Genomic DNA, 14740 nt, shown 5'->3' with positions numbered 1-14740 from the left:
CCAGCAGGAGGCTGTGGCTCAAAGCCTAGAGGCACCTTTGAAGTTTGCGGGGCTAAAGAGAGCAGTGATAGATCCCCATTCACACACACAAAACTGCAACATATATCATACGTACGCATAGAAAACAACCACATTCATCACACACACACACACACACACAGACGTACATTATGCATGCCCTCCCACACACAGGAATATACAGATATATTTATCAGACACAGAAAAGAAGTCATGGTGACCTGGGTCAACGTCGTGTCGGAAAATACGATCTCAACAGGCAGAACTGGAACCAGGATAGGGAATAAAGAGCCTTTTCAACCAGGCCGATGAGAGGAGCGCATGATGTGTGGAAGGGACGATGTGGCAGGGGGAGCAGTGGACGATGGGACACGAAGTGGGGAGAGAAGGAGAAGAGACGGAGAAAGAGTGGAAACTCTACATGACACTCAAAAATGGCCACAATGTTTTTATTCCCTACGCTGCACCCTCAGCAAATGAGGTGAAAAAATGTAATAAGATGATGATGCTTGCTGTCTGGTAAGAAGTAATGGCCACAACTGAGACAAGGACTGACGAGAAGCAGCACGTTCAGGAAGTGAGATTGCTCGTTGCTGCATTCTGCAATAGTTATTTAGGCAAAGCCTGGTGACTTAACAGCAATGTTGCGGTCACATCGATTATCTGCACAAACACAAAAAGGTGAGTGGGCGGCGGTTCAGAGAAAGAGAAAAGGAAGAGAGGAGGAACAGAATGAGGTGGAGGTGACAGCATACGCTACCGTGCGAAATTCTCAGTGGCTTTACCTCACAGCACCGAGGACGCTTGTGAGAAGGTGTGACAGTGTGTGTACAGTAATCTGCTGCAGCAGCATGTGTGTGCACTTTAGCAGGTGTGTGTGTGTGTGTGGGAACGTGGGTCACCTTGAAGACAGGTGTTTCCAGCTCTGCTTGAAAGGTGCACTACTGTGGTTGCTGACACACGCACGTACCCACCCCGCCTCTTCCTCACGCGCTCTACCTTCTACTCACACACACACACACACACACACACTTCTCCTCCGTGCCCGTACCTTTACCGATGGAGCCCTCCTTTCCCACCACCCCGTCAGGGTCCACGTTGGTAACGTAGACAGGTAGGTCCCACCCTCTACTGGACATGCCACCTGCCACGGTCATCCCTAGAGAGTCATGTGGCTCCTTTGTTAAGGTCACCGTCTTCTCATAGCTGGCTGGTTTGAAGCATGAGTCCTACAGTACACACACACACACACACACACATACACACATTTAGTCATCAATGTACAACACAGAGTAGAAAAAAAAAGTCAGTTTTTGTCATACGGCACCTGCTGGAGCAGAAAAAGCTGTGCGCAGGCGTGTGTTTGTGTGTGTGGGTGTCTGTGAGTCAGTACTGTCAGTGTGTGAGTAAAGAAACTCACACACACTGAACTGCCTCTTTAATCACCCAGATTCACACTCGTCTCTGTCTCACAAAGAGGACAACCTGCAGTCACGGTGCCGGCCGAGGTGACGGAGTGTGTGTGTGTGTGTGTGTGTGTGTGTGGGCGTGTGTATCTGACGTCGAGGAGCACGCTACAGCTGACTGCTGCCAAAGACAAACCTCTGGACTCCTTCCAAAAGAAACGAAGTGGCTAAGCGCTAACCTCATAAAGAGTGCTATTGAAGTTCAATAAAAGAGCTGTTGAGATTTAACCGGCGCTATCCTGGTCTGGAGTCAGTGACGCCGCGTCCTTGTACGGCAGGCTTAGTGCGTTAGCTGGGATCAGACGGTAGCTGAGCATCTCCGCGGTGATGCCAGGCAGCGCTGCAATGCACATGAATTTCATCCTTATTAGAACAATGGACGTCGTCGGCTCCAGTAATGAGCAGAGTAAAACCCTGTTTGGTGCTAATCCGCAGTTTTCTTCAGTGCATAATGAGCTTGGAAACAGCTGCCACTGTGCATGTGTTTGTAAAAAAGCATTGGGAAAAAGGATGAGATCGGTGTGGACTGCATCTCTCTGATGTTGGAATAATGGGTTTTAGGATCATTTTCACATTAAAGGGAATCCTAAGCGGTGAGACAAAGATGCTAAAGAAAAGAAAAAAAAACCCCGAATAAACTGTGAGGGCGGCTTCTGTGAAATCAGACTTCAAATGAAACTGACAGTGTGATAAAGAGAATGAGGGAAAGGCAGAGCAGTCTGGAGGCTCACCAAACCGTGCTCCATATCCACTGGAGAGTATGGTGGTGGCCCGTCCATTCCCCACGGAGCCTCCTGCAGGATGTCAGGCTGGGGTATTTGGGTTTGACGAGACACAATGAAGTGGACCCGGTTCTCACTTGCCTGCAAAAGACCACAACCATTAGACTATTAGAGGATCCATGAGGACTGAACGGTTAAGGAAGCGGCCCTGTAATCAGAAGGTTGCCGGTCTGAATCCCGATCTGCCAAGGTGCCACTGAGTTGCATCTGAGCACCCACCGTCCCCACACGCTGCTCCCCGGGCGCCTGCCATGGCTGCCCACTGCTCACCAAGGGTGATGGGTTAAAAGGACACATTTTGTTGTGTCACCCTCGTGCTGTGCTGTATATGATAATCACTTACTTTCACAAATCACTTACTTTCACCCTCTCTATGTAAGCTATGGTGACTTTATTTAGAATTTGTTTACTTTTTTTTTTTTTTATTTAACCCAGGAGATTTTTTTTTAATGCTTGTTGCCACGTCAGTTGCTTATTGTGTGTATGACCCTTAAGAAGCAACATCTACCATCCCAAGTAACATACACACTCCCAATTTATTTGTATGTATTCATTTGTCATATTATTTTATCCATTCCGCAGTTAGAAACGATAACAGTAAGCACATAAAGACAGAGAGCTTTATCTTTTAACAAGCTACACCTTAAAGCAACACATTTCTATAATTTTATAGTATACTGAAAAGTATGCTGAAGCACTAACAGTTACAGTAACCATATTGGCTGTAGAAGCAAAACACACAGATAATATAGTTCGGTCAATTTGAGGATGAGATCAATTAGGAGCTATTAAACAGCAGGAGAATTCCCGAAACACTGGAATTACAGGGAAGAGCAATCTGGATTACCCCAAATACCAACCTTCTAACATGTGGCATTACCTGATGGTCATGTAAAAAGTTAACCTGTTGACAACAAATGTGTTCTTACTGCCTCAGGAGGACAAACTCCCCCCTGTGGGCTTTTGTGAAGAGTGTTATACTATGTAAAACCGCTAATTACAGTATCTTCAGAACATGTGTGTGTGTGTGTGTGAGAGAGAGAGAGAGAGAGAGAGAGAGTCTCATTACCTCCAGAGAGAGGAGGAGAGGAGAAAGCCACAGTAAACAGATGCCAAGGTGATGGGGTTCACCCCTGGGCGAAAACACCTTGTTTACCACTCCCTGTGATCTCGTTCCTGAGTGGGGCACTTGCTGTGTTTGTTCAGAAAATACGCTCGCTATGGTGAGGTGTGTGTGAGGTGTGTTTGAAATCCTTGACATAAATGTGCATCTTCTTTGCACACGCCGGCAACCATCTAACACAACCGCCCACTTGTGAACCCCCCCCACTGCTCCTCTGATTGTGGCATGCACCATAGCTGACTCCTAAATGACCCCATCCAGCTCGTTATCTATGTAATTGGCCTTATTTAATCAGTTTCCTGCAAGTTGTTAATCTCTGACAGAAACTGCCTCCTGTGAGTGGCCATTTTGGCTTCTCAGAGAGCCACCAGAGACAGACCAGTGCTGGAGACAGGAAGCAATGAAGGAAACAACAACCCCGAGCTGACACACCGCCATCGGTAACAATTACCCACCATTCACCTTGCAGCCATAGCTATTTATAGCTCAGCTAAGCTGCTCTGAGACGTAAGGCACACAAGGAATTCAACAGAATTTAATTAGACTTCCATTATTAGCCTATTACAATTAACACATAAATAATAACTACATAACCTATTAAGGTTACTGTAGAATGTAAAACATGAATGTAAATACATGATATGATTTTTGAGTGTCTCAAACAAAAGATGAAACAAAATCATTTAACAATTATAATAATATCTTTGGTCCTTGCGATGGAGGTACAAACGGCTGTAAGGGTGACCTTTAGGATACCTAACGCACCACTATGTGTTTGTCGATATGACCCAGATCTACAGACTAGCCAATAAAAATGCAACATGGAATGACGTATTTATCAAGCCAACATAGCACTAAAATCCCAAATAGCATAGAGGCAAAATATAGGAATACAGGTATGTGGGATGGCAACAGAGAACTGTTGCTTGTGGAGTCGCGACAGCAGGGGACTAGCTTTATAACCTGTCTAGCTGTTGCCATGACCTTGTAAATTTTCCGCACATTTAAAAAGAACGATTGCCAGAGCGTGATTCGTGTTGTTCTGTTTATAAATGCTGGTGACGTTTACCATAAGAGTGTGCTAATGACCTTCTTCTGTACTAACTTACATACCTCTGTGACTTAGTATTTGATGTTGGACAGTATGATTTATAACATACTCTAGTTGCAGTTTCTAGAAGCCGGTCTCCTTCTACCACTAGATTACTACTGACAGAGGCTGTCTAGAGTCCAACTTGTCCATCTGTGATGGTTCAGAGATAAAACCCAATGAATCCCAGGCTCAGAAGGCTCAGGTTAGGGGGCCTTGACCTTCGACCCTCACCTGAATGAGCAGAGCCGCATGTTCAGGTGCTCCGTATCTCAGGTCATGTCCGTTGACCGCCAGCACGCGGTCGCCCACCCTAAGACGGGCATCGCGCGCCGCAAGCCCGCCGTCCAGCAGGTGGAAAATGAAGACCCCGTGTTCGTCCGGCCGGCGCACCAGCTTGATGCCCAGCTGCTCATCGGGGGTCCTCTTGGCCAGCACCACGTGCAGGCTGTCGTCGCGCACCATAGGCGGAGCCGAGGCGTAGGGCTCGTGGGCGTGGTGCGGGTGGGAGCGGTAACGGTGGCGCTGCTCCCTCAGCACCGTGAGGCGCAGCAGCGTGCAGGGCTGCTTCAGCGCGGCGAGAGCGTACACGTGCGGCACGTTACTGATGTCTATACCGTTCACCTACCGACAGAAAACGGCGGCGGGTCATACAGACAGGCAGAAAGAGACGGACATGTCTGATGGTTCAGCAGAAGGTAAAACACACCTTCAGGATCATGTCGCCGGGCAACAAGCGCCCGTCGCGGGCGATCACCCCCTCCCTGTAGATGTCCTGGATGAGAATGCGCACCAGGGGGGTCTCATTGCCCCCCACGATGCTGATGGCCAGCAGCTCATTAGGATCAGAGCGGGTGATCTTAATACTGGTGATCTCTCCGTCAGGAATGAGGTGGTGCAGCTGGGGCAGCGCCAGCACTGCAGAGAGGTGGGAACAGATGCGCAGAGACAGTCAAAAATGGGTTTCCGTCAGTACAGAACACACACTGTGATTGCGCACACACACACACACAAACCAGTGGGTCACACTGTACTGATAAAACAAACACATACCCCCTAAAACCCTCACATTTTCAGAAGTAAATCTAACAAAACAAGTAACTTAGTAGCTGAAACCAATGGGGCACCACTAACCAGCAACACTTGTGTTCATTTTGAGTGACACCGAAGGACATACAGTGGGTGGGACTCAATTCAGGGCCGAGTCCTTGTATTTGAAGACCAGATTAAATGTTTGTGGCCTGCCCAGGAGGTTCAGAGGCTCCTTCAAATGAGAACTGCAAATGTGACCTTCAATGGCTGAGCTGAGAAGGACTCATCCAATGAATCCTTCATGGCCAGACCTATCCCATAATTCATTGTGCAGATTTTTTCAGAACAAAGGAAATGCTGGCTGAGAAAACACTTTTGTGTTTCCGCAGATAAAAGGGATATAAAGATGAAATATATAAGACATTCGCAGATGAAAATCAGAAACCTGGACCCCACTTTTACAAATTTATGGTTCTGGTTTCCAATCTGGAACTGCTGCGCTAAAATTGACTCTGAACCAGTAAGCAAGAAAAGGTGATGTCACAAGAGGTGGGCGGAGTTAGTGAGTGAACATTGAAGAAACTAGTACATAAAAAAAAATGAACATTTTCCACCATTTTTGCTTTGTGTAATTAATGTGTAATTGTTTGTGATGAACCTGCCTGCATTTCCAAAGACTTCAATGCTAGAAGCAGCCAGGTTCTTGCTGGTCTCCAGCCCATTAGAAAACGAGCACCATAATTCCATAGCTTTAGATAGACTAAATTATGTATGTGCTAGTCTAAATCAGGAGAAGCATAAAGCGCATGTTCACCCTGAGCACCTCGAGGGGCTTTCATTCAGACCTCAGAGTAAAATGTGGAACAGCCAGTGACACTAACAATGGCGTGAATTATCACAGAGGCCTGTAAATCGCGCCACCTTTTTGTGTGTTTCCCCTCCATACTGCTCTCCCTCCACCCCTCCTTCCTCTCCCTCTCTCTCTTTCCCTCGCTGCCCTGGCCCTTTATTCTCCTCATTCTGCAGTTTCTCTTTCCCAGAGTCAATATTTTCTCTTCATCTTCTCCTGATAGCTTGCAGGGAGAAACACATAGCGAGTGAAGCTCATTAACACAGAGACCCAAAGCCCTCTCAGTGCAGAGCTCTCAGTAATTCACACCTCGCCCTGCACCTCTCTCCCTCTTATCATGTCTGCCTTCATCCACATCTCCCTCTATTACTGTTCTCTGAAACGAAAGAAAAAAAGAAAAAAACTTTTGTGCATCTCTGAATGTGACCTTGTCTACTACTGAGTGAAAGTTTTGCATTAGGTGAAGAACACTTGAAGAGTTTAAGAGTTTCTCATCTTTTATATTTCCTTTCATATATATCAATACCGACATCCCACCGTGCAGAGACTCAGCACACTAAAGAGCTAGAACATCTAATGACTTCATGTTATTTATACCTTTTTAAAAAAACTCTGCTGGACAACCAGATCACATGCTGGATAGAAATCCTGCCCATAGAGAAAAGCTACTGACTTTCCTCATCATTACAGTTTAGCATTTGTCTTAAAATCTATACCTTTTCACATATGTAATTGTACACATACAAATACATAGACACAGAGATATTGACACAGTCAGAGACATACACACTCTTGTGCCCACCTTCTGGAGGAATGCTGGCATTCCGGACATTGTCCTGTTCCTCTGTGCTCTCGCTGACCACAGCCGTTCCGCTCTTAGTCCTCCTCAGGACACTGAAGGCTCGGTTCAGACGGCGGAAGGAGCGGCTCCTCACAGACGTGCGGTCAAAGTTGCGGACTGTGGGTGAAAAGAAAGAGATGGGGGGAGGAACACAGTTATAAGCATCTCCTCCTGAACAAGCCTGGACATGCTTTACTGGAGGACCAACAGTGAGATGGATCTGAAACTGAGCTCAGCCAATCACACAACAGGATAAGTCTGCATCTCAACATCCAGGTTGAAAAAAAAAAAACTGCATCAAAGCACACGGTGCAAAGCACATTTAACCCATCATCTTGGTGAGCAGTGGGCAGGCATGACTTTCTGACTATGGGTCCGCTTCCTTACCCACTAGGCCACCACTGCCCCTTATGCCATACCATACCAAAAGACAGGACAGACATGGATAAAATGTTCAGTAAAAAATCTATTCATGACAAAAATCACTACCACATCGATTGAAGTGAACATTAATGTTCAAAGTCTAACTGGTAAAATGGTAACTTTATGTAATAACATGAGACAAGCTTGCAGACAATGGTAGCAGTGGTGGCCTAGCAGGTAATGAAACTGACCCGTAATTGGAAGGTTGCCGGAGGTACGAACTGCCAAGGACCCACTGAGGTGCCACTGAGCAAAGCACCGTCCCCACACACTGCTCCACAGGCGCCTGTCATGGCTGCCCACTGCTCACCAAGGGTGATGGTTAAAATAAGAGGACACGTTTCGTTGTGTCACCGTGCGCTGTGCTTGCTGTGCTTCACAATGACAATCACTACACTTTCAGACTGGCTTCAAACAAAAACGCAGTGATGGCAACATCCCTCATCTAAAACATTTCTGGTAGGTGACAGCACAAATGACACAGACGATGTCCTGCTGTGTGCCAAATGTGTGAAAAAGCAGCTTCACACAACATCTAGTCGTGAGTTTCTAGGCATAGTCGGGACTTCATGTGGGTGACAAGCCTGACGTAGGAGAGCAGCTGCAGCCCAAACATCACTCTCACACACATAGCTACACACATCCTCCCTCTCTCCGCGTCCCTCTGATGTGAGCCACCCTGACACTTGCATTACTCTTTAAAAGCACCGTCACCGCGGCCACTCTGCGCTCGATCTGGCCCTAAAGTGCTGGTGCAGCGGCACTTTCTGTCCCCACTGGCCACGCGTACGCTGCGAGTGGGACGTCCCTGACACACTCAGGGCATAGAGAGGCTGCATGCACAACAGACGTTTTTTTTTTTTATATCCACCTCCTCACCCCGCCCTCTCCATCCTGACTGCATGAGGGTGTATCGGTTAACAGTGAGCTCAGTGCATTGGATTTGAGTTACACAGAGCAGCCGTACATTAAATGTCAACACCCGCATAAAGGCCAGTGTGTGTGAGGGAGTACATGTGAATATGTGTGAGTAGAGTGACGGTGTGAGAAAACGGGCCATTTCTGGCAGTTTGTCATGGATTGATGTGTGAAAACACACACACACACACACACACACACACACACACACACACACACACAATGCTGCATGAATGAATAGAAAGGCTTCATTAGCATGACCATGTACACACAGAGATACACACGCACATACATTAAACCAGATTAGTGGTGCCACACCGAGGACAGAGACACACACAGGTGTGCTCACTCACACTCACTCTTCTTGGAGTTGCAGCGAGCCGCCAGGCTAGTAGTGCTCCCTGATTGGCTGTTGTCCTCAACGCTCGCCTCGAAGGCAGGGTTCACCAAGCCGGACTCGTCTGATAGGAGGCCGACTGTTGCGGAGACAGGGCCGCCGTCGGACTGCAGCGTTGCCACGGTGAGCTCTGACGTGCTGTCCATGCAGTCGCCCTCCTGCGATCGACGCTTCCTGTCTGCCGAGAGGCCATAATGCGAAGCGCCTTTGCACCTACAGAACACACACACAGCAAAATGTCAACATGAATCATGACCCACCGCCAAAAATAGCAACACAATTAAGCTAAAAGTCTTTTTGATTTATGCGTGTACACATTGCTGATTGGTTCACTTGGTGCACCCACCAATAAAGCTATTAGCTTGTCATCCAGTTCCCATCACTTTGTAACTTTGACAAATTCTAGGGTGTGGTTGCCTAGACAACATATGCCACATTGCATTTGGAAGTCACCTCAATCACATGACCCAAAGCTAGGATGAAATTACTCAGAACATCGTCTTTTGTCACTTCAAGTTATCAGGGTTTATCGATTTATTTTAATAAATTTTTGCTAATAGCCTCAACCCTTTCAAAGGAATGGTCACTCTGAATCAAAAAAAGGTTCTGGTGTAAGATCATAGTTGTATGAGTAAACTTTTGTACCCTGAATCAAGTTATTTAATCCCGGTTTAAAATGCCTCCATCAACAGAACACAGTTTTGCTGCCCTGTAGCCCACCTTGGTCTGCATCATAACTTAAACATGTTTAGTTCCACATCACATATATTTCATATAAGTTGCATCTAGTATTACACACCTAGAATTTTTAACACAGCCTTCACAAGCCGTTTAATGCATAATTATAATTTCCCGAAACACAAAAAGGTCTTCACTTGCCAGATCTCAACCCATCTTGTGGTGATTTGTGGTGATTTGTGGTGTTGGGAATGCTGGGAGACTGGAGACTGTAACTAAAAGTGTTGAAGATCACTGCTGTTTTATCTTTGATTTGTCACATATGCCATGGCAGAATCGGAGTAAATGGTCTGTCGCAATGCATTTGCACCGAGAGGTGCACTTGTATAATGATGAGCGTCGCGCCGTGTATATGATTATATTTGTTGTTCTGCAGTCAACAAATTATTGCCACGGCGCGCCCGCAAGTCACTTGTGACAGCAGCATCTGCAAGATTGAATTTTAAAGCGAGCAAACAAGTAAACATGATCCACGCTGCTCCGCTGAGGCAGGGGAGAAGACTGCGAGAATGCAGAATGAGTCCGACAGACACTTCCAGCATAATGTTCTGGGTTTCCTGACAGGCTTCCGTCCAAACACACGGGCACGGATGGCATCAGCACGCACGGTTTTGTACGGGAACGCTGGCAGGTGTGGGTGGCGATGCCGGGGAGAGTGTTTGCAGACAGACTGCTGATCACAGCTGATCCGCGGATGTTGTGTCTGGGGTTTTACTGCATCGTTCTCCACTTCTCCCGAAGTAAGTTACGGCGTCATTTAACGCAGCGATTCATGTTAAGGGGGCACGTTTTTTCGTTTGCAGCAAATCTGTTTTGACCATACGCACCACTGGGAGGAGGGAGATATCTGCACAGAAGAATTGTTGGCCCAGCAAAGTGAAAGATTGGTATGGTACTCCTTTGCACAAAAAGGTAAAAAAAAATTCTGATTATGCCAGACAATGATAGTAATTCCAGTTTCAATGCAAATCCACAGGCAAGAGACAAAATCAATATTGTGTTGCACTTAAAGGCAAATTATTTAATAAAAAGTGTGTTAGTAGCCTAGTGGGTCAGACACTCACCAAAGAACAGAAGACCACAAAGTCACATGATCAAACCCCACTCACTACCATTGTGTCCATGAGCAAGACACTTAACCCTGAGTTTCTCCAGGGATATTGTCCCTGTCACTACTGATTGTTAGACACTTAGGATAAGGGTGTCTGATCTTTAACTGTTTATATTAAAAATATAAGAACACGAAAGCCTATCCAAGTCTAGTCCAGTTATTGTTGAGGCACAGTCCATGTTTGACCTCAACATGTGTCCCTTCCTGTTGCCTCGATGTTTCGAAGGTTTGTGGCTGCCTGGACATGCTAATATGCATCAGGGGTAAGACGTGACTGGCTTTCGGCTGTTGACACCCCTGAACATTTACATTTGTGGCATTTAGCATAGCATGAGATGTCTCAGGCTTACATGAGGTTGACATACATCTGCATCCATTTTGGATGTCCTCCCAACTTAGCAAATATAGCTTCTCAGCAGATAAAACAACATAAAAAAAAAACAACATAAAATGGCGTTTAGGGCTCAGGAGGACTTTTCTGCCTCATCATGGCTGCCTGTGCCTTTTCTTTAAAAAGGGCCCACATCTCCTCCACCATGCCCACCATGTGGTGGGTGGACAGCTGCAGAGAGTGACCTTCAAGCAAATACACTGCTCTAAAAACTGAGCAGCCATCAAAGTGCCTGGCATTGTGGGAGGCTTTTCAGCCGGTGGCTTTGGATGCTTTATGATCAAAAAGGCACTATATATAAAACATGCCGTTTTTCACATCCAGACGTGGCACAGCTTATTTTCCCTGGACTACCAACCAATTTAAAGCATGCCGTGTACTGCCCGCAGAAAAATATATATATGACACAAGAACTCCCAGCAGAAATATAGCCTATTGGCTACCGGGAAATGACATTTTTCACATTGCCAGTATTAAATAAAATAAAGGCAGAAAAAGGACCCATTTTATAACCACCGAAAAAGTGGCAGTAATTCCATTTCACGGCCCGCTCATGGGCGTTTGGTCCTGTTTCAAAGGTCACATGTGCCCCTAACTCTGCTCTGATATTGGATGCATTTGCTGACCTCAACCTTCAGGATGTTTGAGTGGCATTTTGCCTGCGAGGCACCGCCTCACCGCCCAGTTCCCTGTTTCTGCGCACTTCATTTACGCTGAGACCACTTCTGCTGAGAGCTGATTCGACAGCGGCTTCTTTGCAGCACTTTGCAGCTATTTAAGGGGGAACCGTGTCCAATACAGCCCACACTGTCAATTATAGTGATTAGGCTGAAGAGAGCAGGGGTTGTTATATAAGTCCAGTCCATAGCCTGGGTTATCAAAATATGCCCAACCAAGTTCACGAACTATGGGAATGTTTGCCACCATTTCCTGGCTTTTCAGAATTAAAGGTTGAACAAGAAAAGGTGGTTTGCTAGATATATGTAGGTTAAACAGGAGGAATCGTCAAATTTACATCTGGGTGATTCTCAAAGTGATCGAAGAATCCTTATCAAGTGAAATTTCAAAGATGCGATGTCTGTTCCACTGTCTAGGATCCTTAAAACCCTTCCAAAGCCCACAGACCATCATTCTGAGAATAATAAAAAATAATAATAAAATGCAGGAAGTCTATACTGTTTCATTTTGTGTTCTCCAAATGTCAGGGTCCGTGCAGTTGAGGCTGTCAGTTTAACCCCCATCTGGTTTCAAGTCATACATGTTTTACAGCTTTTGCTTTTGGTTTGTTCTTCTTGTCTTCTTTTTAGATTTAAGATGAATGAAGGTCGATGGGAGTACCACAATAGTTTGGTGAAATGGTGAGAATGTTACATCTTCTTTGTGCCAATCTTAGCACCCTCACAGTTATAATGACTAGTATTTGGACTTGTTCAAGCTGACTGCATGGAATTGGAGCTTAAAGCAACAGAGCTATAGTCCATGTTCAACAGTGGAAAATGGAAAACCACTCAAACAAAGCAAATGAAGCAATAAAAGGGCAATAAACATTTCCACTCAGGTGTGCAAATTCTCCGGACCTCAGGGCTGGTTATGGCTGCTGACCTTGGTTATAATATTTCCACTGCTTGCAAAAAAAATTGCTGAAAGAAAATGGTTTCACTCTGTGCAACATATTTATCCATGCACCCATCCATTATGCCAAAGTTGCTCGGTCTGATCAAATCTTACCAGCAATAATAATAATAATAATAATGATCGTTTCTATTAAACCATGCCGTGTTCATTTTGTGAAGGTCATTAATGCAACAGCTGAAGTTATGGAGCAGCTGGCTGCAGGTTGGGTGACCAGGTAAAGGTTCATGTCTTGAGGTCGCTTTGTTAAGAGCTTTGGCTAACATTAATTGAAATCGGCTTCCCTCGCAGAGATAAACCGACGAGCGGCTGTCTAAACCGCTAAGCCACGTCTGCAAATCTTAAAACTTGCAGGGGAGCGTCCTGTTAGGAATAAATACACCAGCAGCTGAGATTTACCTGACGCAGACAACCTAACTATGCTAACCCAGCTTCTTAAGTACGCAAACACACACACACACCTTAGTACAGTCCAAAGTGACAAGCACAGTTTGAACCGAGCCATATGGGCATACAGAAGGACAAAGGGCCACATGGAGCCAGATCAAGGCAAAGACACGATGGCCACATACGAAGGCACACACACACACACACACACACACACTGACCACATGTCCACACACACACACACCTCTGACATACATTCCCATCTGCCTCTGATCTGCAGCGCTGCACTGTATTTTCAACAAGTCCTTTATGGAATGAATAATATCCTCAGCATTCCGTACCCCGGAGAAGACAAAGTAATTACCCAGCATTCAGTTGTGGCATGTATATGTGATGAAACACTGTCACGATGGCTGGACATGGCGAGGAAGAAGGACACATACGCACAACGTCACAAAACAGGGATTTAATACATGATAGCGAGGACAAGGGTAACATCACCAAACAATGACCCGACGGTGAACAGACCCGAACAGGACATCTTTATACAGTCATACACAGGTGAACACGATCAGGAAACATTACACAGGACGAGCATGAAACTCCGGTCCGAACTTCGGAGCGGATCATGACAAACACGTATACAGTATGCAAATTGTTACTACTTTTGTACACTACTTACTTGTTAATAATTGTGTACTACACAAGAACGTTCTCCAGAGTGTGAAGAATAGTTCAGATTCAGGAGCTGTGGCGAAGAATCTACAGCATTTTTTCTAGAAGATAGGAAGTTTGCTATTACATGGTGGTAATGGTGAGATGCTGTTCCACAATTTCCCTCTAATTTTTAATATTCCTTTGGAACCCACATGCAGTAGGGCATCTATAGGAGAGCATAAGCAGATATAAACACAGTCGTAGGCCAGGCTTTCAAAGCTTAAGGCAATAAGAAGTTAAAGCTGCCATAACATACCGAAAGCAAGAGAGATAGTGAGAGACGTTCTTCCTCTGGTCACATCCTGTCCTTCCAGACAGTTGCCTAAAATTTTTTTTTTTTTTTTCAGGACAGGTGTCACATTTTCAAAGTACTCCTTATAGCAGGAACTTGGGGATTTTTTTCAGCAGTGGCCCTGGCGGAGTGGGAACTGAATGGAAATGGCTTACAGGACCACAAGACGGCAGATCTCGGCATCTTTCATTTTGTTTCAGTCACAGAGAAAACCCCTGTAAAGACAGTGAGGGACTTTGGGATGTGTGAGTAGACAGAGGCAATATAGAGCAACACTGTTCCTACTGAAACTCTCCAGTCAAGACTACTAATCCACCAAATAAGCAAGACGGAATCGTTCCTTATAATGTATATCAAAGTTGGTGTCTTCCTCTTTATCATTGTCTAATCTGAAGATGAGACCTTAAGCTTTGCCTTCAGTGGAATAAAAATGCAGGATTAGATGATGTTTTAATCTCAGCAGGCCTAAGACTTTAGAAAACGAGTGGAGAGAAAAAATCTCTCATTTCTACTTTATTCAGAGTGATGCATC

The 14740-nt window shown here is 45.6% G+C and overlaps 1 protein-coding gene across 7 annotated transcripts in view; it reads right to left on the bottom strand.

Annotated features, from left to right (window-relative positions):
• lnx1 (ligand of numb-protein X 1) overlaps positions 1–14740 on the bottom strand; it is a 35333-nt gene that overhangs the window by 5039 nt on the left and 15554 nt on the right. For 5 of the 7 annotated variants that reach the window (XM_029001565.1, XM_029001564.1, XM_029001561.1 and 2 more), the window contains 6 exons: positions 8897–9153; positions 7164–7319; positions 5189–5397; positions 4714–5103; positions 2216–2347; positions 1070–1247 (listed from right to left, as the gene is read on the bottom strand). In XM_029001565.1, the coding sequence (XP_028857398.1) occupies positions 1070–1247; positions 2216–2347; positions 4714–5103; positions 5189–5397; positions 7164–7319; positions 8897–9153 (1322 nt within the window). The remainder of the gene's footprint in view (positions 1–1069; positions 1248–2215; positions 2348–4713; positions 5104–5188; positions 5398–7163; positions 7320–8896; positions 9154–14740) is intronic. The other 2 variants (XM_029001563.1, XM_029001568.1) reach the window with 1 other exon arrangement.

This window comes from Denticeps clupeoides, chromosome 13 (assembly GCF_900700375.1).
Source record: "Denticeps clupeoides chromosome 13, fDenClu1.1, whole genome shotgun sequence".
Lineage (NCBI taxonomy): Eukaryota > Metazoa > Chordata > Actinopteri > Clupeiformes > Denticipitidae > Denticeps > Denticeps clupeoides.
Note: the sequence above shows the minus strand (reverse complement) of the source record. Positions and strands in the feature narration are given on the sequence as shown.